General features: G+C 44.7%; 1 protein-coding gene across 3 annotated transcripts in view; it reads right to left on the bottom strand.

The window, feature by feature from the left end:
• Window positions 1–21351, bottom strand: part of CARD11 (caspase recruitment domain family member 11) — a 70893-nt gene extending 49542 nt beyond the window's left edge. The window contains exon 1 of one of the 3 annotated variants that reach the window (XM_073361961.2): window positions 20931–21351. In XM_073361961.2, coding sequence (XP_073218062.1) covers window positions 20931–20943 — 13 coding nt within the window. In that variant the 5' untranslated portion in view covers window positions 20944–21351. Of the gene's footprint in view, window positions 1–2155; window positions 2315–3214; window positions 3375–20930 lie in introns of those variants that run through there. The other 2 variants (XM_073361960.2, XM_073361962.2) reach the window with 2 other exon arrangements.
• Between the last annotated feature and the right edge of the window lie 1630 nt (window positions 21352–22981).

Below are 22981 nucleotides of genomic sequence, written 5' to 3'. Positions count from 1 at the left end.
AGCTTGCAAATAGAAGACAAGGCCGGGGCCACTGGAGGGTTCCCAGCAGCTGCAGTTTCCAGCACACCCTGAAGGAAGGAGGGGGCAGTAAGCAGGAATCACCATGCAAGCCCGGGACCCAGCATCAGGCTGTTTCTCCCTGTGGATCCCTGGCCTCTCGGGGGGGAGGGTGTCTGGGCTGGGGGGGCCATGAGTGCTGTGAGTGTCTGGGCTGGGAGGGCCATGGCTGGGCTCTAGAGGGGAGAGAGTGTGAGTGTCTGGCCCCCTGGCTGGGCTCTGTGGGGGAGGGAGCAGAGAAAAAGGAGCTGGGTTGTTGTAGGGGTTTCTTTGCCTCTCTACTCCTGGGGGAATTTTTGTGAGTGTCTGTATTGTTACAGACATACTTGCTGACAGGTATTTTGAAATAAATTACCAAAATAACTGAAACTGGTGTGATTATATAGTGAAATTTTGACAAATAAAATTTGCAGAATTTTGAAGAATTTTAAAATCTTGTGTGCAGAATTTTTAAGGTGCAGTATTCCCCCAGGAGTGTCTGAAGAAGGAAAGGTGAGAGAGAGGTGAATGCAGACAGAGACAAAGAGGAGACACAAGAGAGATGGGGATGAAAGTAAGAAGGGTTGTAGTAAAAATGGAGAGAGGTGAGAAGCAATTGGGAAAATACAGGGAGTGTAAGATGGGGAGGTCCGGAGACAGACCTTGGCATGCTAAAGATTAGGGTTAGTTCAGAGCATGCAAATCAAGCTAATGGTACAATAATTTTAATAATTTACCATAGGAATTTACTTCATGCATTTAAAAGGATTTGAGAAGCAGCAAGCAGAGAGACGAAAGCTTGACACTTAGCTTTGCTTTAATTTACACATCCTCCATGCTACTGTGCATGATGATGAGGACAACAACAATGAGGATGATAGTGTAATACAAACATGTTTAAAAACTGGAATTTTTTTGTTTGAATGCAGCATTTAGCTGCTGACACAGACACGCTCTTTTTACTCGTTTGTGGGAAAAGCAGAGGTATAAAAAGAGGCTGTTGTCCTTGGGTAGTACATGGCTCATGAGATACTTGATCTAGGGAAAGGTGTTGAGATTGCGGAAAACCCGTTGCCAGGCTTCACACTTGTTTTTAGTGGTGGTGAACAGTCTGCTTTTACAACTGGGATCTGGACTCCAACGAGGCTAAGAGGAGGAAGAGTTACGAGTTAAGAGGAAGAGGAGGACAAGATGCTAGGTAGAGGAAGGTCAATTCGCCAGCCTTTCAACTCAGGAGATCTGGGTTCAAAATTCACTTTGGCCACCAGTGCAAATGAGTCTAGTGATTTTAGCTTAGGTCTTATTGTTAAGGCTAAGATTTTGTCACACATATTTTTAGTAAAAATCACGGACAGGTCACGGGCAATAAAGAAAAATTCACGGAAACCTGTGACCTACCTGTGACTTTTACTAAAAATATGCGTGACAAAATGGGGAGCTGTGGGGTCCCCACACCATCCCAGAGGGCCCCAGCTTGGAGCTGTGGGGTCACCCCACTTCCTATGGCTCCCAGCTTAGGGCACCTCAGCAGCTTGCGGTGATTTGGAGCTCCAGGGCACCCCCACTGCCCGTGGGGAGCTGCGTGGCACCCGCCCACGATGGCTGGGAGCTCCCGGGGGCCTTGCCACCCGTTGTTTGCCAGGGACTACGGGGCACCCCCACCGCCCACAGCAGCTGGCTACGGGGGCGGGGGGAGGAGGGAACCCTGCAGCTTCCAGTTGCCGCAGGCTCAAGTCACGGAGGTCTCTGGAAGTCATGGATTCTGTGACTTCTGTGACAAAATTGTAACCCTACTTAGTGTATATATTTGTGTGTGTGTGTTCGTCTCCATCATAAACTAGCACATAACTCTGGTACAGTGAGCCTTGGCTCATGATTAAGTTGAATTGACAGAGCTGTGTGGGAACCAAGGTTGGGACAGAGGTTCATTCCCACATTAGCAAAAGCTCCCACTGTCCTTGCGTGCATTATAGCCGGTTTTCACCAGTGCTATTAGCATCTCCCTTTTATGAGTACAAATAGATAAATATTAAGAGAGAAAGAAATGTAATTGTACCATATACAATTATCATAGGTGTTATTTACTTAAGTTTTGGCTTATTGTAAACCCATATGTTACCTGGATTAGAACATGCATCCACAAAATTCAAACTTGCAATGTTTCTCTCATCCAGTGAGGTCAATGGGATTCTTGTTGAAAGTACAGTATTCTGTCATTTCCAAACAACCAATTCATGACATGGAATGTCTGAGAGTCAGGACCAGATTGTCTCATTTTCCAGGAAGTGTCCAAATTCAGCAAGAAATAAGCACAAACTCATGTGACATTCCAATGAGCAGAAAGGCCCAAATTTTCATCTGTTACATTCATGTAATTCTGCTGTCTTCATCTTGGCCCAGATAAATTCATGAATAATACTTTACTCAAAAGACTGTAGGAGATCCAGTAACACCATACTGTTAGGAATGTACTGTCACACTCCTGCTCACAAATGAGAGTACTACACTGTGGCTAGACAAAATACAAGAAATATGAGATATGAACAAGTGACCAGCTGACTGACAGTTTCAGCAGACAGATGGATCTTCGCAGACCTACTACTCCCAACACGTAAGGCAATATAAGACACAAAACCTCACCACTAAAATAAAATATCACAATACAACAATTCTGTCCTTTCTTGGGAATATGACAGCTATTTCAAACATCTCAAGTGTACTATACACAGGTATAATGCTTTGACACCTAGCTCTCTATATAGAATCAATTACTTGTATGTTTACCAGCTAACTGTTTACCATTGAATTTGTCGTCCCATAAACCGCTCAGCATCCTATGACCAATGGTTGTTAACATCTGTGTCCTACTTCTTGAACCTCAGATATATAGTATTCACCTAACTACTTATTCAATTTTGTACCTCCCTGTAATTAATGCCTTCGAAATGCCAACAGTTGTAATGTAAAGACTACTCTTTGGTGCACCATCCATTAATGTACTAGTCCAGGTGCTCACACCTTTCTTTCTCAGATCTGCCTGAAGAATGAAGTAAATGCCATATATAACACAGGCATCAGGTATCTTTCCAAGCCAGAATCATTGGGCCAAATGATGGGATATGATGCTGTGCTACAACTTAGCAGAGGGTGCGCTAGCCTCTGGGGGGCACATACTTACTCAACTGGTGATAGGCTCCATTCTCAGTCATGAAGCTCCTTGGAAATGCCTCTTGATGGGCAGTGCCAATGTTCCTCAGACTGGCTTTATGGTATCCCTGGCTTAAAGCCGGTAGTGCCATGAGCTCTTCCCAGCCAGCGAAGCACAAACCACACACAGAAATCTGGATGTCACTTGGCAAGGAAAGTTACCCAACAGATAAAATGCAACACTGCTGAGGAAGGACAATGCCCTGCTAGGAGTGAGAAGCAGCTCCTGGCAGGTTACCTGCTGTTCTGCTGGTTAGAAAGCTGTGCCTTTCATGTAGAACTGGCTGAATCTTTTAAATAAGTTTCATCTCATTAAACTGGCTTCCCTTCGTTGTGACCCCCTCTGATCCCCTCTCCTTCCTCTCGCTCTGCGTCCTGCCTTTTCACTTGCTGCTGCAGCGGGACTGTGTGACACAGCTCCGGAAGCGCACACCCACCATCCTCTCTCAGAAATGCTGTGTCTATATATAGCAGGTGGAGAGGTGTTGGGGGCTGCCTCACTTCCCCATTTCTTCTAAACAGAGGCTGTGGGTGACTTTAAAACATGACACCTCTGCAGAGGGAAATCAAAGAGGAAGTGTCTCATGGAGATAGAGAGCTCTGCTCTGGATGTGATGGGGGAGACGGGTGTTACCTGAAGGCAGCCCTCTCTTCCGCAGACATTGCAACAGAGGTCCTTCTGCAGTGACATGTGCATCAGTGAAAGGGTGGGGAAAAGAGAGATGGAATGCACAAGATCACTCCCAGCCTGGGAGAACATTCCCTTGAGACAGCCTATTAGGGAAGCAGCATGATGAGCCCCACTGTAATGAACTCCTAACTCCTTAACAGGTGGGACTGTACTTTGTTCCTGTAAGCAACGTTCTCCATTAATCATTATCCCACTGCCAGGGAAAAGGAATAACAGCAATACTCAGGACCTTTATAGCAGGTCCTATAGCATCAAACGTTACTGTTTGTGCTGTGCAGACATTACTTAGTTAAACAAATACCTTTGTGCTGCTTTATGCTGAAACTGTACACATTGCTTTACCCAAGGAGAATAAGATGAGGTACAAACTCCAGTATGGAAAAGTTGTTCCCAGAAGGACTAGTGAAACATGGCAATTCCACTTACACCACAGAAGAGGCCAGTTTGTACAATTCAGAGTCAAGCTGCATCACTGATGAAGAGTGGAGAAGCCAAGAACTGAATGAGTCAGAAATCTAACTACCTTCTTCTCCTAAGAGAATGTGGTCATCATGAGGAGCAGTATGGGGAAACCCAGGATGAAGGAGTACTATTGACTGAATTCCCCTTTCTCACCATAGGAAAGGAGCAGTTAGGAACTGCCAGATCAGATCAGAACAGTGCTCCATCTACATGCATATCCTGTTTCTGAGAGTGGCCAGTACCAGTAAAACACCCTTTCTGGACAATACTGTAAAAACATGACAGGGGGTGCAGGTGGAAGAATCCTAATCCCAAGTATTTAGAGAGACTTTTTTTTAAAGGCACGGTACCAGAGTATCATTTGGGCCCTTAAAAATTTCCCCTTTTGTATTTGGTTTCTCTCCTGAAACATGAGGAACAACAATACTTACCCATGTTTCTTCTAGCTCGTGGAACTGAAGAGATTGCAGGTACAAGTTATACGCCTCACTATCTCATTTCACCCACTACCAAGGGTTAATTATGTTTTATGCAAAAGAGCTATTCGCTTTCATTAAACATGTTGCCTTTGAGATCCATTGATGGTCACCTTCTTCTTGTAATCTGAGAATGGGTAAATAATTCCCACACTTGAGGACTGAATTCTTTCAGCTCTCACCTCTACTCAAGAGCCTTAGGACTAGATTTTTTATTTTTTTTCAACAAGCTCAGAACCCACAATCAAGATCATATTTTGCAAAGAACTCAGCTGCCATGTAAGCAGCAAAATAATGGCTGGTGTGACCCAGGGACCCCTTGGTGTCAATTGGCAGAGGACATAAGGGATGCATAGGAGTTTACAGGGATAGCCTGGGTCTGATATCTACATAATAGTGCATCAAAGGGTGGGATGTGAGGTCTCTACCGACAGCTAGTAACACACTGGTTGTCCTAATCATTGCAAAATGTATGTATGGATATTTAAGCAGCTATGTGTCTACACTGAAAATGATATTCTTAAGGTATGTAAGTCATAAGACAGCTCCCCAGAAGATGACAAACAGGTTTGCATCAGGCAGGGGATAGTAGACACTTCTCTCTCTGGCTGATCATTGTGTGACTTGCAGTTTAATCTTGGCTGGAAAATGCTGCAAAGACTTTAGATGGGCTAAACTTCACTAGACAGGAGAGTATATCAGTAATTAAGTCTTTGTGTATCATGATGTTATTTTACATGTAACCTTTTGTTTTCAACACTTTGACTTCTGCTTCTCAAATCTCTAAGCTTTGTTAAATAAACTTTTACTTGTTTTCACTTCAACCATATTTAAGTGCTGTGTGTTAAACAGAGCAGTGATCTGAAGGAAAACTGGTAAACTGGTGCACAATACTTCTTTGGGAGCAGCTAATCTGTGAATACTGTGAGTGTTCAGTGGAACAGGAGCTAGACACTCCAGGGTGGATGCTCAGAGGGCTCAGGGGTTGGAGTGTGCTGATCACTAACCCGCAGAGGGAATGTGGGGCCTGCACACGTCTCGAGGGGAATGCTTGTGTTGCCGGTGGAGTTGGGGAGCTGACTCCTGGTAGGCACAAACAAGAATTCCTCATGCTAATGGCAGGTGGTGGTGGGGTGCCTCACAACCCTAGATGCCCTCGGGAAATATCACAGCTGGACTTTTGAAAGACCTAGCTCAGATGGTGAGGAAATCTGGTCCTATGTGTCACAATGGGTGGGAGCTGCTGGGTACCAAGCCCTTCAAAAAATCTGTCCCTTATTTAGGTTCCTAAATTGCCTGAGCTCTTTGAAAATCTTGGCTCAGTTATAGATGCTGAGCACTTGAAAATCTGTCCCTTAAAGCCTTCTTCAGATGTTCGCTTTGCATGAATAGGATGCGGCTATAGAGCACTTCTTGCATACAAAGCTTGCTGGGAGTAGTAGTTTATAGTTCTGGTTTGCTGACACCATATAAACTCTACACTACTACAGAAAAACTACAGATTCCAAGAGGAAGACACTTGGCACCATGAATCAATGCTTATGTGTGGTAATATTTAATCCTTGGGAACCCAAGACATAGACAGTCTACTGGTGAGTAGATGGTGGTAATCATTGTCAGTGGACCAGTCTAAAGTCTTTTTCAACATATTATCTCCCATCACAAACAAACTTTTGAGAGTTAGATTAATATTTACATCCTGAACCCTTCAAAAAATCAAAAAGGTTCTTTCCCTTCTTCTCAGCAACACTGCTTTCTGAGAAGAGCAAACTGAATTGTTTTCTTGCATTAAAAAATTAATATAGTGTAATAACTACATGGTTTCAGAGTAGACTCTCCTTCCATCATTATTTGTTCTATTTATCTTCCTTGTGAAAGCTGGTAAGTTTCATCTTTGCAGACGCTCTACTGCTGACTCAGCTGGCTGAGTCTAAATGCAAAAAAAAAGGGGGGGGACTACTTAAAAAAGGGTCAATGATTTTATTTTCTCATCATAAATATGAAATTTAATTAGCAGCTCACTGCTAATGAAGTCACCATGGAAAATGAGGTGACAGGCAAGCATAAAACACAACTGTGATGCAGCAGCCAGTTTAACTCCTGCTTTGCCCTGCCAGAATTTCAGCTCTTCTAAGGCTGTTGTGCCCCATTTTTCTTTACTGGGAAAGATTCTCTATCCTTGTGGTAGCAATCACTCCAGTGTGAAACAGCAACATAAACAGTGCAGAAGAGGAGCACTGGGGGGCTTACCAGAGTCCTACAAAATATATAGAAACCTAGTGTCCCTCACAAGAGTCTTCAGCCCACATCCAGGCCTCCGTGGGCTGTGCACCTTTCCCTCTGGGCTTACCATGTCTCTAGCTCCCATAGCTCCAGAGGGAAAGGAGGTTGTGTGAAGGGGTAGGGGTTCCAGAACTCGGGCTCCAGCCTGAGCCTGAATGTCCATACTGCAATTGCCTGAGCCAGCTGACACGGGCCTAAGACATACCCTAAGAGCAAGGGGCTTGTTCCTAGGAGTGTGTGTACGTGTGTTATTCTGCCAGCTCCTCTGACGCAGCTCCTGAGCAGCAGAAGACAGAAGTTCTTGCAACTGGGTCTGTGTATCAGTGTGAGTGTAAGGGGGAACAAGTGTGCCAGGTTCCTGCACAATCACACAGCCACAGCTGCCTAAGGTAAGTTCAGAGCAAGGATGCACAGGTCCTTTTTGCCGTAGTGGAGGAGCACAAATTGCCAAAAAAAAACCCCAAACAACCCTGTACAGAGTCATCACTGAAAAGCGGGGAAGCACTGTGGGAGAACACTGGGAGAGCTGAGTGAACCAGTGCAACCACAAAATCTGCACTTCCCACCTACTCTATCAGTAAAAGGTTGGAAATGAATTGGTGGGGGTGGAAATGTTCACAGGAGCTGCCCGGGCTAGTGCAAGTGAAATGATTTCTGGACTATTTGGGAAGCATTTGGAGCAATGCTGTGGGTGGGCAAGAGTATTGCTGGTACTTGAACTAGCTGTAAATGACAACCTTTTCTCATTGTTGTATGCAGTGTTGTTGTAACCATGTTGGTCCCAGGATATGAGAGAGACAAGGTGGGTGACGTAATATCTTTTATTGGACCCACTTTTGTTGGTGAGAGAGAGACAGAGTCGAAAGCGTGTCTCTCTCACCAACAGAAGTTGGTCCAACAAAAGATATTACCCCACCCACTTTGTCTCTCTAATATTTTCTAAAGTAGATGGGCCTTAACAGCACTGGCCCTGGTTACTATTTAATTCTTAAAAAGAAAAGGAGGACTTGTGGCACCTTAGAGACTAACCAATTTATTTGAGCATAAGCTTTTGTGAGCTACAGTTGCATCCGATGAAGTGAGCTGTAGCTCACGAAAGCTCATGCTCAAATAAATTGGTTAGTCTCTAAGGTGCCACAAGTCCTCCTTTTCTTTTTAAGAATTCAGACTAACACGGCTGTTACTCTGAAACCTATTTAATTCTTCTGGCTTCATTGCTGAGACTTCAGGGCAGGGCTTGAAATCCTGAAAGACGCAGGAATGAGGTTGCATACAAAACAGTTTGCCTGCCAATGTGACATACCCAGTGGCTAAGAACCAGCAGCATTCTACCCAGTGTGGAACTGCTACAGAGATGGCTCGGGGCTGCTGAGGATTTTCCAGATGAAACAGGTTTCAGAGTAACAGCCATGTTAGTCTGTATTCGCAAAAAGAAAAGGAGGACTTGTGGCACCTTAGAGACTAACCAATTTATTAGAGCATGAGCTTTCGTGAGCTACAGCTCACTTCATCAGATGCATATCGTGGAAACTGCAGCAGACTTTATATATACACAGAGAATATGAACCAATACCTCCTCCCACCCCACTGTCCTGCTGGTAATAGCTTATCTAAAGTGATCATCAAGTTGGGCCATTTCCAGCACAAATCCAGGTTTTCTCACCCTCCACCCCCCCACACAAATTCACTCTCCTGCTGGTGATAGCCCATCCAAAGTGACAACTCTTTACACAATGTGCATGACAATCAAGTTGGGCTATTTCCTGCACAAATCTAGGTTTTCTCACATCCCCCCACCCCCATACTGGTGAGCACATAATGAGCTATTACCAGCAGGAGAGTGAGTTTGTGTGTGTATGGGGGTGGGGGGATGTGAGAAAACCTGGATTTGTGCAGGAAATAGCCCAACTTGATTGTCATGCACATTGTGTAAAGAGTTGTCACTTTGGATGGGCTATCACCAGCAGGAGAGTGAATTTGTGGGGGGGGGGTGGAGGGTGAGAAAACCTGGATTTGTGCTGGAAATGGCCCACCTGATGATCACTTTAGATAAGCTATTACCAGCAGGACAGTGGGGTGGGAGGAGGTATTGGTTCATATTCTCTGTGTATATATAAAGTCTGCTGCAGTTTCCACAATATGCATCTGATGAAGTGAGCTGTAGCTCACGAAAGCTTATGCTCTAATAAATTGGTTAGTCTCTAAGGTGCCACAAGTACTCCTTTTCTTTTTTCAGATGAAACAGGATCTTGTCATCCTCAGCGTGGCCTAAAGGTAGGGAGTTTACATCTCTGATGTGTGTTTGGAAAAGTAAGAGCTTTGTAATGCTGGCCCAGGAAAGTGCCAGGTGCTGATACCTGACTGCTGGCAAAGCCTCTCAGATCAAATCAAGCTCACTGGGTGTTCGCACAGCACTTTTCAATGGAGGATCACAGAGCATTTTACAAACATCATTTAACTCTCACAACACCTCCATGGGGCACATAAGTATCATTATGCGCACTTTACATTTGGGTAGACAGAGGAACACCGTGAATTGGCGGCAGAGCCAGGAATGCATCCAGGAATTCTGATGCCCAGTTGCCCTACTCTAAGCACTGCACTGCCCTCCATTTCTCATCATAGATTTTTTCCCCAGCTGAGATTGCAGCCCCTATTTATACCCTGACGAAGAACAGTGAACAACAACTCAGATTCTGGATTTTATTCTCACCCTCCTCCCTGCAGACAGTAGCTGAAGCTGGATCTGAGCAGGTAAAAAATAAAGAAAACACCTGCCCTATTTTGGCATTCTGGCTACTTCTATTTCCTGTAATTAACCCTGTCTCTTTTTGTAGCCTGCCTGTTCAGAATTACTTCTTACCAGCTGAGGATGTTGGGGGAGAGAGGGCTGGAAGAGTGATAACACACCAGGAATAATGAAAATGGAGTTAGCAAAGATAGAGGTGACTTTTCAGGTTTCCACTCACCAGCAGTGATTAATATGAAGCTTTTACATGCTAATGTTTTCCTGCCTTCTGCCAGTAATAAATAACCAATATGCTTTAATACCTAGTTATTATTCATCCCTTTCAGATATTTGGATTTTGATTCTTTGCTGCAGCTCAATCACATTGAATTTCTTTAACTGGGACAGCTCCATTAAGGCGCCTCTCCAAGGACATCCTGGCAGGGCTGGTGACAGTAATGGATAACATGGCACATGAAAGAGAGGAAAACTACAACACAAAATATTACTAGCCATGGGGAAACATAAGAGAAAACTCCAACATACACAAAACTACATTTAAAGTAATGTTAGGCATGTAACACAAGCCAATACAACGAGAAAACGCACAATTACGCCTGACACTCCATTCTTAACTTGCTCTGTAATGTCTGGGCACTACAGCAAATAAGTTATGCTACTTAATCACTGTTTGACATCCTTACACTACCCTAATATAATGTGGTGAGTTAAGAAAGCAATAGCACCATTAACTATGAATTTCCTTGGGTTTTTCTTTTAACTCATCTGTCACAACTTTAACTTTCGTGTGTTAATTTTTTTGGTCTTTTCAGAGGTTTTTTATAGAAGAAACAAAGGGTAACGTTATCAAAAGCACTTGAGTGACTTAGAAGTCTCAATCCCACTTTCAAAATTTTAGGTGCTTAACTCCCATTGGGATTTTCATTAAAATAAATGGGACTTTAGGGTGACCATATTTCAGGTTTCCGAAAAGAGGACACTGTCGGGGAGGGGCGAAGGGATCTGGAGGAGAGTACATTTGGGGGAGCTGGAGATGATACGTGCAGCAGGGGTACTCACTGGAGGTGGTGGTGGGGGACAGCGTCACTCCCTGTCATGGTGGCAGGGCAGCTGGCGCAAGTCCAGGATGCAGCAACAGCTGTCAGCCAGTGCCTCTCTGCAGGCCCCTACCCTGGGCTAGGAGCTGGGGCCTGGGTAGGCAGGATCTGCCAGCTGTGGCTGCAGAGGAATGGACCAATCAGCTGTCAATGCAGGGAAGGGACCCATCAGGAAGCGGACCAATTGGGGCTCTTTCTGAGCTGCAGCATCTGGCTCTAAAAAAGTCCTGGACATTGCCTGTTATTTGAATAATCCTCCCAGACAGAGGATGGAGGCTCAAAAAAGAGGCAATGTCCAGGAAAACTCAGTGTATGGTAACCCTGCTTATAAGCCTAAGCCACTTAGGTGCTTTTGAAATTTTTATCCCAAACAACATTCATAATCATAAAAAGCTGATTAATGGACATTCATTTCTAGGATACATGCTCTGCAGTAATCTGCCAATATACCCCAATCCTAACCGGCAAAACTTCTACTATACCAGTGCTGAGGAGACCTTGGGAAAATTCAAATTAAATTTGGCAGCTTCAAATATAGGTAAGAGTATGCTTATAACATTTTCAGATGATACCAAATGGGGGAGGGGGAGAGGGAAAGGGTTGCAAACACTTTGGAGGACAGGATTAGAATTAAAAATGACTTTGAGAATTGGTCTGAATTCAACAAAATGAAATTCAGTAAAGACAAGTGCTAAGCGTGTTCCAGATGAATGGAAGAAATTTAAAACAATACTATTGATGAAGAAAGGTGATACAAAAGAACTGAGCAACTACTGTCCGATCACACTCCTCTCACAAGTGTATTAAGTCTTCACCCGTGTCATACTCAATCAGATTAAGCAGGATCTTGAAATGCACAAAAGCAGAGAACAAGCTGGTTTCCGCTAAGAGTATTCAACAATTGATCACATCCACTCATTTGAAGGGGAATGCAGTAGGAGGAGAAAGGCAGGGTGGCCAAGTTTCAACAAAATAAAGATTTCCCTACTGGACGATGAACTGCCCATTAAGAAGGGGAAAGAACTGTTTAACTCCACTGTTCTGCCAGCAATGATATACGGAGCAGAAAGCTGGTCAATGACAAAAGCAGAGGAAGAAAAATTCACTATCACCCAGAGAGCAATGGAAGGGCGAATGCGTAAGATATAGCTCCGTGATCATATACCGAATGAGGAGATCAGAAGGCATACAGAGGTGAACAATGTAGTGCAGGCGATGTACGATGCAAAGTGAAGGGGGGTGTGTCATGTAGTCCGCAGGCAAGACAATAGGTGGACAACCCGCATCAGTGACTGGATCTCCAGAGACCACAAGCGACTGATGGGCAGACCGAAAATGCACTGGGCTGATCCCATGACAAAACTCTTTGGCCAGAAATGGAAAGAACATGCTTGCAACAAAATAGAATGGTGTGGCATTGACTTGCGTTCGTAGAGGGACAGACGAGGACAAGCCAGACAAAGGTGACAAATGCAAAATACTTCACTTAGGAGGGAAAAATCAAAATGGGCAACTACAAAATGGGGAATAACTGTAAGACTGCTGAAAAGGATCTGGGGTTATAGTGGATCACAAATTGAATAAGAGTCAACAATGTGATAGAGGTGCACGGCTAATATCATTTTGGGATGCATTACCAGCAGTGTCGTAGGTAAGACACGGGAGGTAATTGTCTTGCTCTACTCAGCACTGGTACATAGCTGGAGCACCAGAGCCAAGGCCAGACACCAGCTGGCCTCAGCTGGAGCACTGTGTCCAATACTGGGCACCACACTTCAGGAAAGATGTGGAGAGTCCAGAGGAGAGCAACAAAAAAGATAAAAGATTTAGAAAAAAAATCTATGTGAGGAATGGTTGAAAAAACTGGGCATGTTTAGTCTTGGGAAAAGATGATGGAGAGACAGGGATCTGATAACAGTCTTTCCATATGTTAAGGGCTGTTACAAAGAGGATGGTAATCAATTGTTCTCCATGTCCACTAAGATAGGACAAGAAGTAATGGGCTTAATCTGCCACAAGGGAGATTTAGGTTAAATATTAGGGAAAACTTTCTAATTCTGAAGGTATTTAAGTTCTGGAATAGGCTTCTAAAGGAGGTTGTGGATTCCTCATCACTGGAGGTTTTTAAGCAGGAGTTGGACGAACACCTGTCAGGGATGGTCTAGGTTCACTTGGTCCTGCCTCAGCCCAGGGGCTGGACGTGATGACTCCTAACCCTACGTTTCTATGATTCTATCAGTATTCATAAATTCAACCTTTTCTTCTTCTCACAAATCAATAATGGGCCCATTAAAAACAAAATTCAGATATATATGAAATTCAGGCAGGTGAAACCTAGATATCGGAAAAAGAAACAGAAACAAAGAATGTTTACAATTTGTCAACTTTTATCCAAATTGGAATTCTATCCCTTGCTTGCCTCCAATAGCTAATGTTTCAAATGTAGGCTCAGGATCCCATATAGGGTTAGTGACGCCTGTAATTTAACAGGCTCAAAAGCCATTTTTCTGATGTTGTCCCTGAAACAGCTTCAGGTTGACACACTATCAGGTTGTGACTTAGCATCAATGCCATGTTGATGCAACTTTGAGTCATTGTGGCTTCCACATTATAGAAAAAAGGTCGGAACCTGTTGCCAGAGCTTTCTGACAACTTGCCAGCCTCCAAAGTGATGGTTAAAATTACCAGCATTTCTGCCCAGACTGTCAGCCATGAATATCATTTTCTGATTGCTTTCTTCAAGAGGAGAGTTCAACCTATCCTCAACAGTAATGCACATAAAAGGCCAGCAGATTCTCACACCTGCGCAACACCCCTGAATTCACTGGCATTGCATGTCCATAACTGTCAGCAGCATTTAACCAGGAGCTCCTACTGTCATTAGCCCCAACAAGCACAGGGGAGTCATACAAACACCAACATGTACAACAGCACTCCAAGTGGAGATGCCTCAGAAGTCCCATCCTCCCTTCTGACCAGAGAGTTTCAGGTAAAAATAAACTGATTCAGTGTTTCCAGCCCTATAGGAAACATAAGGCCCCTTTATTTCTTCTAACAATCAAAGCAAAAGAAAAAGAAAAGCACCCCCTTTCTGACTTGAGACAAGAGTTTAAATACTTCATGTTTCAAATTGCATCAACATCTTTCATAGCAAAGGCTGCACAAAGAAGCACAACTCTCCCAGGTCACCAGTGAAATGAGTTTGATAATCTCAACAAAGTGGATCTTTGGGTTTGCTACAAAGCCATTAGAGATTGATGGAACTGCAAATCTTTGCTCAGGAGACGCCAATAAATAGAAACTGCAGTGTGGGAGCGAGGTCTGGAATGGAAGAGTTCGTTCTTGTTCAGGACTAAGGTGCAGCGGTAGAGTTTTGGAAGAACCCATAGAGTGCTGCAAGTAGAAAGTAAATAATCCTATTTAAAACACACACACAGTAAAGTGACTTCAGGTGTTTTCCCAGCTTACTTATGCTCAGGATTCAGAATTCACAGAGGGAAATATTTTAAGAGTTTCTTCATGGTTATTTCTAATTTTTATGGAAATGGCTCTTCTGCTTAGGTGTAGAAACAATATCCGGAAACCCATTAAGCAAACCCATAGCCATTAACCAATCTAGCATTGCACATACTGATATCTGTTACAATGATCATTATGTAGAAGGATTTTATGTATCACATATCAATTTTTCAGAATTAGTTTATGAACATATGTCCACAACATACTCACAAAACAAAAGGGAAACAATCTGTTAACTGCTAACGGCATCCATGTACATACTACCACCATATAGCTTATTCCAGCATTCACAGAGCAAATATCCTATTCTATCCACATTAATGAGGAAAACTTAATCACCAATGAAGGACCCGATCCAGTGCCCACTGAGGTCAATGGGAGTCTTCCCACTGACTTCAATGAAGTTTTGATCAGGTCCAAAGACTGTTTTTCTAACACTGATAAGGAACCTTCATGCTTATGAATTTTCTCACAACTCACCCAATTTACTTTAAAATGTTACTATTTAGGAGGGCTCACAGAACAGCGTGATATTCATGCAGAGAGAAAGTATATTTGACTCTGCCAAACCAGACATTAGACACCAGAATCCAAGCATCTGTCATTGCTATACCTATTTACTTTACACAGAGATTCAGTCACCGAAGAAACAAGTATTAAGCCTATAGTAATTTTTTACAGAACTAAACTAAAAATTTAAACTAAAAAGTCTTTAAACTAAAACATTTAGTTTGACATTTCTGATAGACTTCCAGGGATGTTTGACACAGTCCTCTTTCCTGTTGAGTTGCTACACAGACCCATCACAGCTGATTACATTGGAAAGCAATGCAACATACAGCAGTGAAAGCAGATGAGGTTTAGTGGGGCTTTCACAAGAACTAGCCCTCTGCCACACTTGCACAGGAACTACATACATTATGCCCAGCTGTTAATGATGCTATTTGTTCTTTACTTTCATGAGCTTTGCAAAATTTACTAGTTTTTTTTGTATAAAAATGGAAGAGCCCTATCTGCCAGTGATTTTAAAGGCAAAACTCCCCACCGATTTCAGTAGATAGTTTTGCATGTGGACTGATGGCAGGATATGGCCCCCACTAAATTTTGTCTCTTCTGGAATCCAAATATTTGGCAGGAGAATGTGGAGCGGAAGAGACGTCTAGATTTAAAGTAAAATCCGAAAACCACTTTTAACTTCAACTGAAGTCATTGTGACAATCCTCCAGAAAGAAGTAATTCACCAACTACATTTAGGACACGTCCTATGTGAAATGGGTATAACCCAGTTCTGCCAAAGCTGCAATTTAAACGGACTGACATTGTTTCCCCTTTTTGTCTGCAAGGGGCAAAAGTGAGGGGGGGCCAAGAGGAGAGAAAAAAGTGACCGAGGAAGCTAGAACAGACACACTTTTTATTACCTTGTTGGATCTGTGCCACAGACAGCAATCATATAAATCTTATGGCGACCATTATAACTCCTGAGCCGTTGAACAAATCACAAGCAGAAAGGTTACTCTCCGGAAAATATTCACCTCCATTAAAACTACTGACCCAGAGAGGAGGGTGAAGGCAGCATTTCTGAGGAAACGTTGGGGCGGGGGAGATGGAAGCTGTTTTACGTGCACACTTGTAAAAATCCATCATCTGTACTGAAAATAAACTTATTCTTTTCCTTGTTTCCTTTTTTAAAAGTACAGGCACTGTACCCTCAGCAATGAAGGCAGCTCTCTATCAGCCCAGTTCAGCTTCTGCGGAAGTCAGTGGGCAAAGCTCCTATGGGCTGCCAGGGAAAAGTCAAATGGAGAACTTTATTAACTGTTTGATTTACGGAAACACTTTTTGTCAGTTCCTGGTGTGTTTTCATAAATTCATCAAAACTCTTGACACTGGAGCATGGAGCATCACATTCTGGGGGTGAAATTCTCCTCTCTGTTACACTGTGGGAATGCTACTGACATCAATAGAGTTGCACTGGCAAAACCATGGAGAATTTGGCCCAAGATTTATGTTAAAACCAATAAAGGGCTTGATCTTACATTCCTTGTGCGCCCAAGGAGTTTGGGATGCATAAGGAGTCAGGATTGGGCCCAAAATGTGCTAAAAGTCTGTTAAAGCAAAAATTCAATATAGTTTTTTTATTATAAACAGTACACTGGAAATAGCACATTTGCTGTTTTTGCAGCATTGGAGATTGTCTACAGAGGGGGCTGGCGGACTCTTGAAGTTCTCACAAAATGCCTTGGAAGCTCGTCCCAGAAAACACCAGGCTCCAAAGGGGATGAATTTGTACATAATTCAGACAAAATAAGGTCTGGTCTACACTACGGATCTAAACCAGTATAACTGCATCACTCAGGGGTGTGAAAAATCCACACCCCAGAGTGATGTAGTATATTGACCTAACCCCCAGTGTAGACAGCGCTATGTCGGTGGAAGAGCTTCTTCTGTCAATATAGCGACTGCCCCTCGGGGAGGTGGATAAACTGCGTCCATGGGCGAGCTCTCTCCCATCGACAACTGCACCAATGCAGCATGTTAAATGTAGACCTGCCCTAAGCATTTAAAAAACTGTTATTTGCTTTTTAACAGGAGTCATAATTTGCCCGAGTAGCAAAATGAAGATTCAGAGAAAAACTATCTAAACCCCTCATTTTCATAAGTGGTCCCAATTGCCATGCTGCTTTCCCTTGGCTATGAACTGGCAACAGCTCTTGGTCACTAAAGTTAAATTAGTTGGGAGAGTTTGTTCAATGAAGGGTCCAAATTTAGTTGCTGCAAATCAGAATGGTGATAAATTGACAGAGGTGCATGGATGAAGACTGTACTGTTTCCACATACATTATAGGATTTGTTATTTGCTTAGTTCAGGGCCATCTCTTACTGGAGACAGCGACATGAAAACGTCTTGGAGTCAAAGACTTATGTCCTGATTCTCCATTCTGGAGTAACTGTTCTCAGTGCAGTGGAAGGGAAGGCAAAGTGGCTTTAACCTTTAGACCTATATTGGAGCAGACCGAGGAAAAGCTAGGGGTTAAGAGAAGTTGCCCATGCAAATTCAAAGCTCACCTCAGACCCCTCCTGGTAATTAATGAAGCCACTGTAAGTAAGCTCATGAACTGAATAACAGCCAAGACATTGTTGCCCTGGGGAGAGATTTTCAAAGGCCAGTTACTTATCAGGTGTCCCAGCCTGTAACTTGGTGCAGTGAGAGGGAAATGCTCTGAAACGGGAGGTCTGATTACCTATGGCGATTGTATTGTAGTCCCACAATCCTTGCAGGAGGACATAATGAAAGGGTACACGAGACATGCCAGGGCCTCACAAAATGTCAGGTGTGGTGACCCAGCACACAGAAGAACCTCAAATGCCAGGTGGAATCATGCAGAATGACTAAAATGGTGCAACTGAAAGTGTGGGGCGGGGTGGGGGGAGAAGAAGGAGGAGCAAGGGGAGCTACTAAGACTGGGGAAGGGCAGGGAGCTGGCTCCAGGCTGGGAAGAGGCTTCCTGGTAGTTCCTACAGCCTTTCCTCTGTGGTTGGTGCCCAGTGCCCCCTGAGCTCCAACACACATTTCTTAGCTACTGGCCCCCTGCCGCCCTGCTCAGGTGCTGGTGCCCTGTGCTGTTCCCCACCCCAGCACCTGATGCATGTTTTCCTGCCCCTCCCCCATGCTGGGCTTCTCCGCCAGGACCCACTGTGGCTAGTGTCTGAAAGATAGGCTCGGGCTGGGCTGGGGAGTCCTACTTGCTCCCCGGTGGCCAACCTGATCTTGTGCACCTTGGTGGCCACTCGAGCCCCTCCTTCTGGTCCCCCTCTTGTCTGCATGGGATATTGTGGGGGTGGAAAACATCGGGGGGCAGAAAGATAGATCCACACCCCCAATATTTTCACCGTGGGGGCACTAATCCTCCCCCCCCCCAGTGCCCCCGACTCAAAGTACTTTTCATGCCCACAAAACTAGCCAACAGACCATGAGATATAATAGCATGAGCTGGAGGGAGAAAGGCTCCCAGATAGTCGATTGCTTGTGATAATATTCTCGACTTGTAGAAATTCTACTTCTCAATAGGCCCACAAGTCAACAGGTGATAGAAAAATTAGACTGCAGTTGTTTCAGCATTCCGGAAGGAATGGTCACTCACAAAAGGCCATAGATTGCCAGCTCTGCATCCCTGAAACTCTTGGGATGCTGTCACATTTCAAGCATGCTATTTGCAGCCCCCCCTCTCCCCCCGCCATCCACAAGATTTTACTTTAAATCTAGACATCTGAGAGAGCAGGACAGAGTGCTAGAAGAATTCCAGAACATAAAGACCCCTTGTTACTTCTGCTGGGATACGGGGCAATTTCCTTGCTTTACGCTGAGAAATCTGAAATCAGAACAACACCGCCAGCCCTGGAAGTAAATCTTCATCTTAAATGGCGCTGGTTTAAGGATGTGAGGGTGTGAGATGTCAAATCTAAGAAGTCTCAGGCCTTGCTTTTAAGTGTCACAATCCAGTCCAAAACGTATCCAAACTTAAACCAGGACACAATATCAGCTGTTGTCATTGGGTGTACTTTTACCCCAATATCCTACATGTTTGAGATGGATCAAAATTCTCAGTACATGAGAAACAGGGAGCCTCTTCAGCTGTTTCTAACCCCTGCTGAATTGTTGTGAGGTTCTGGTAGCAATCACACCTTAGTCTTAATGGAGAGACACACACTTATCGGACTCTGCATCTTTGGGATTTGATAATCCAAGAGAATCGACAGGACAACCTCCTCCTCAAGGCTCAAAAAGTCCTGAGCAGAACCTTTGCAGTCAGGCAGAGGGAACAGTGTAATTGTTTTCTCTGTTTTAATTAAGTTCCTTGTCCAGCTTTTGAAGCACATATCTCGTTCTATGATTCTTTACCATTCTCCAAGGACATTTTGGACCAAACCATTCTCTTTCTCTGCCCACCCTCACTCCCCTCACTGCTCTGCTCATACAGCCTGCAATGGAAGGGGAAAGCACAGGTATCGCAGTACTTCCTCCAAATTTCCTGCAGGCACCACTGGGGGATGCAAAGGCCGGGAGGCAGCAGAGAGCTGGACCGCCCAGGTGGGCTGCGGTCCAGTATGGCAGCACCAGGAGTGAAAGGGAAGAAATGGACAAAGAAAAACTGGGGGAGAAGAGCAAATAGGAACATGGGGGAGACAGGGATACATGGGGGAAGGGCTGGGCCAGAACTTGGGGAGCAATGGGAGGACAGAAAAACTGGGAGGGATGAGGGGAGAGATAGGAACTGTGGGAAGAGGAGAACACTTGCAGCAGGAGAGAATGGATCCTTTTCAGAGGAGGCCGTATATATGTGCAAACGTGCATGGAGAGGAAGCAATGTGCATATAAAGGGAGATACAAGGAGGCTCTGTGCTTGACAGTCAGACAGTGTGGGGAAGGGGGAGGCTGTCTGTTGTGTATTAGTGAGAGAGTTGGAAGAAACCTGCATAGGCATGTGTGTGTGAGTGAGTGAGAGAGATGGGGAGATTTTAAGGGGGCTGGGGAGCTTTTGAAACAAATCCTCCAAGTGTGGACAGGTGCAAAGGGAGGCAGCATGTGTTTGAAAGGGTAATTTTGGGGTAAAGCAAGAGCAGTGCACAAGACTGATTTTGCAGGGCAGGCAGCCCTATGTGTGAGAGAGATTTTGGGGAGAGGAAGTGGAGAGAGACTAGAGGAGGGGAAGAACAAAGAGATGGGAAAGGGGAACAAGACAGAAAAGAACAAAATAATAGAGGGAGAGGGGAGAGAAATTAATAACTTGGGGGTAGAGGTACAGCCCACTGCAGAGGCTAAAAAAAGAGGAAGGTGATGGAGGAGGATGAAAGGAAAAATAGGAACAGTTGTCATACAATAAAGAAAATACGTTGGATGGAAAATAGACGTAAAAAGATGGCAGAAAAGATAATAGACGATATATCAGGGTCAAAGAAAACAGAGTGGAAGAAATGAGAAGTACAACTATAAAGCAAGAAAACATTCAGAGTGGTTTTATTACTTAGAGGAAGCATAAATCCTCAAACAAGAGTTTTACAGAAAGGGGCAGGATGGATTGTACTGTGAGTGGGAACAGAAACTTCCCTATCGCCAGCCCTGCTCAATCAATCTCCTTCCCTCTTACCTATCCCCTAATTCTTCCTCCTGATCCCCCCAAAACATTTTGATTTGTGCTTGCACCTATGAATGCAACCTGCAATTTCTGTACATGCAAAGTGGAGCTAGACCTGCCGAGGGTGAGAAAGGAGCTCGCAGAAAGACTATCAAAGAAGTCTCCTGGGGGGGGCGGGGGGAAAGAGTGAAACTGAAAGCTGCAGTGATCAGAACCAAGTACCATCCCAGCCGACAATGGTGTGGAGCTGGTCTGGCAGGTGGCTGCTTTCCTTACCTTGGGCGCTCATGAGTGACCAGGCTCACTTGCTGTCCTGCTGCTGGGTGAAATTCACTAGGTCATCTCCACACACTTGTCAGTATCCCTCTCCAGGAGCCCTAGAGAGGTGAACCGTGCTCTGCATCTGCTGGGACGGAAGGGAATGGCAAGGGCCAGAGCCCTGCAGATAGCCAAGAGTCTAGGGAGAAGAGGGCTCTGGAATACAGGATGCAAGTGCACCAGTGTCAGAATGAGCAAGTGGCAAGACAGAAAGTAAGAAAAAGTGTGTCACAGGCTGGGAGGGGCGGAGAAGGAAAATGCAAAGACCTGACAGGAAACCAGACTCTATTAATCGGCACAAGGTTAAAAAAAAGAAAAAGAAAAGAAAAAAAAAGAAGAAGAAGAGCTCTGCTCTGCAGTATAGGGACTGCTTGCAAAGGCTTCTGGACGCAGGTGGAAGCAGAGCCCAGAGGTGCGCACTGCAAGCAAACTCCAGCCTCTAAACCAGAAAGGGATTGGGCAGCCCAGCAGCAGCACAAGCACAAACTACAGCTTTCGGTGGAAGTATCAGATTGCCTCCCTGCCTCTTACGAGTCTGCTGCATCACCAGGGCGCAGAGTCTGCACAATCTGTTCCCCTTTGAGGCAAAGGCAGACATGGCAAATGCACATGTTACAGGTATTGCTCCTTTCCTAGCACAAGGTAATAGCCCTTCCCTGCCCACAGCCCACGCCAGCCAGAGAGGGGAAGGGAAAGGACGAATGGACACTTCAGCCTGCAGTGAAAAATAAAAGATTCAAGAGCAGCAGTTTCAGGTAGAGTTTGGGAGGTTCCAGCGTTTCCAAGTTCCAGAGGCTTCTCCAGGAGACATCCACCTTATTAGCTGCTTGTTCATTTTGTTGTTTTTAAACACGAGGAAGGGAGGGGGAATTTAAATACTATTATTTTTAAAATAACATTTTACATGTTTTACCAAGGAGGAGAAAAATCTCTGTTGACTTCAGTATAAAGCAGGGCTTTGACTTGCAGAACCTCTGCAGGCTTGATGCTGGGCTGCTGGCTCAGGGCCATATGTGGGCAAACCCCCATATACTGGGGTCTTACTGAGCACCTTCACCTTCCAAAATGTGGAAAGAGGCCTCTTACCATAGGCACAGCCACAAGGAGTAAGGGGGAACAGAATGCAACAGATGGCAGCAGTATAGTAGTACACTAACTCCCCAGCAGGGAGCACTAGGGCAGCCATAGAGCTGGACCCACCTTGACGCTTCATCAGGAATCAGCACCAGGAGTTAAGTGGGAGTAAAGAGACAGATGAAGAGGAGACTGTGAGTGTGTGGGTAAGGGAGCCACCATGTGTGTGCCCCAATGTGTGGGGGGAAAGAGACACTGGTGTGTGTGTATTTGCTGGGCGGGAAATAGGAGAGCGTGAGAAATGCTAGACGAGTGGAGAAATCAGAGAGACTGGAAATGGGGAACCAAGAGAGAGAAGAGAGCAAGGGCATGGGGAGAGACCACTACACTGGAAAAGAACGAGGAAGGGAGAGATGGAAAGAGGAACAGTTGGTATGCTATAAAGAAAAATACAGTGGACGGAAGAACAAATGTAAAAAGCCAATGGAAAAATACTGAGAGACACAACAGGGTCACAGACAACAGCAAAGGAAGTGAGGGGGCAAAGTGAAAAGAATGAATGCAAGGCAGAAAATGCAAGTCTCAAATACTCGTATTACTGAACAGAAAACTTACATCCCTCATGAAAGCGTTTTTTAGAAAGGGGCCACATGCGCTGTGCTGGCTGAACTACATTTTCAGAGGGCAGCAAAATGGCTAGGGCCAGCCTGCCTCTTCTTCCCTGTCCTCAACTTTAATTCATCCTCGTGGTTCCCCCACTTTGCATCCACACCTCCGCCTCTTTCCTTGATGGCTAGGGAGCACTTGCAAAAGCTCCCCCCAGGGGAAGGAACCGGTGCAGGCTCAAACTGAAGGGGAATCCAGTTTCCTGTTAAAATGCTGTAATTACTTTAATAAATAGAACAAGAACCGAAAGATCAAAGGATACTGGAGTT

Source organism: Lepidochelys kempii, chromosome 10, assembly GCF_965140285.1.
Source record: "Lepidochelys kempii isolate rLepKem1 chromosome 10, rLepKem1.hap1, whole genome shotgun sequence".
Classification (NCBI taxonomy): domain Eukaryota; kingdom Metazoa; phylum Chordata; order Testudines; family Cheloniidae; genus Lepidochelys; species Lepidochelys kempii.
Note: the sequence above shows the minus strand (reverse complement) of the source record. Positions and strands in the feature narration are given on the sequence as shown.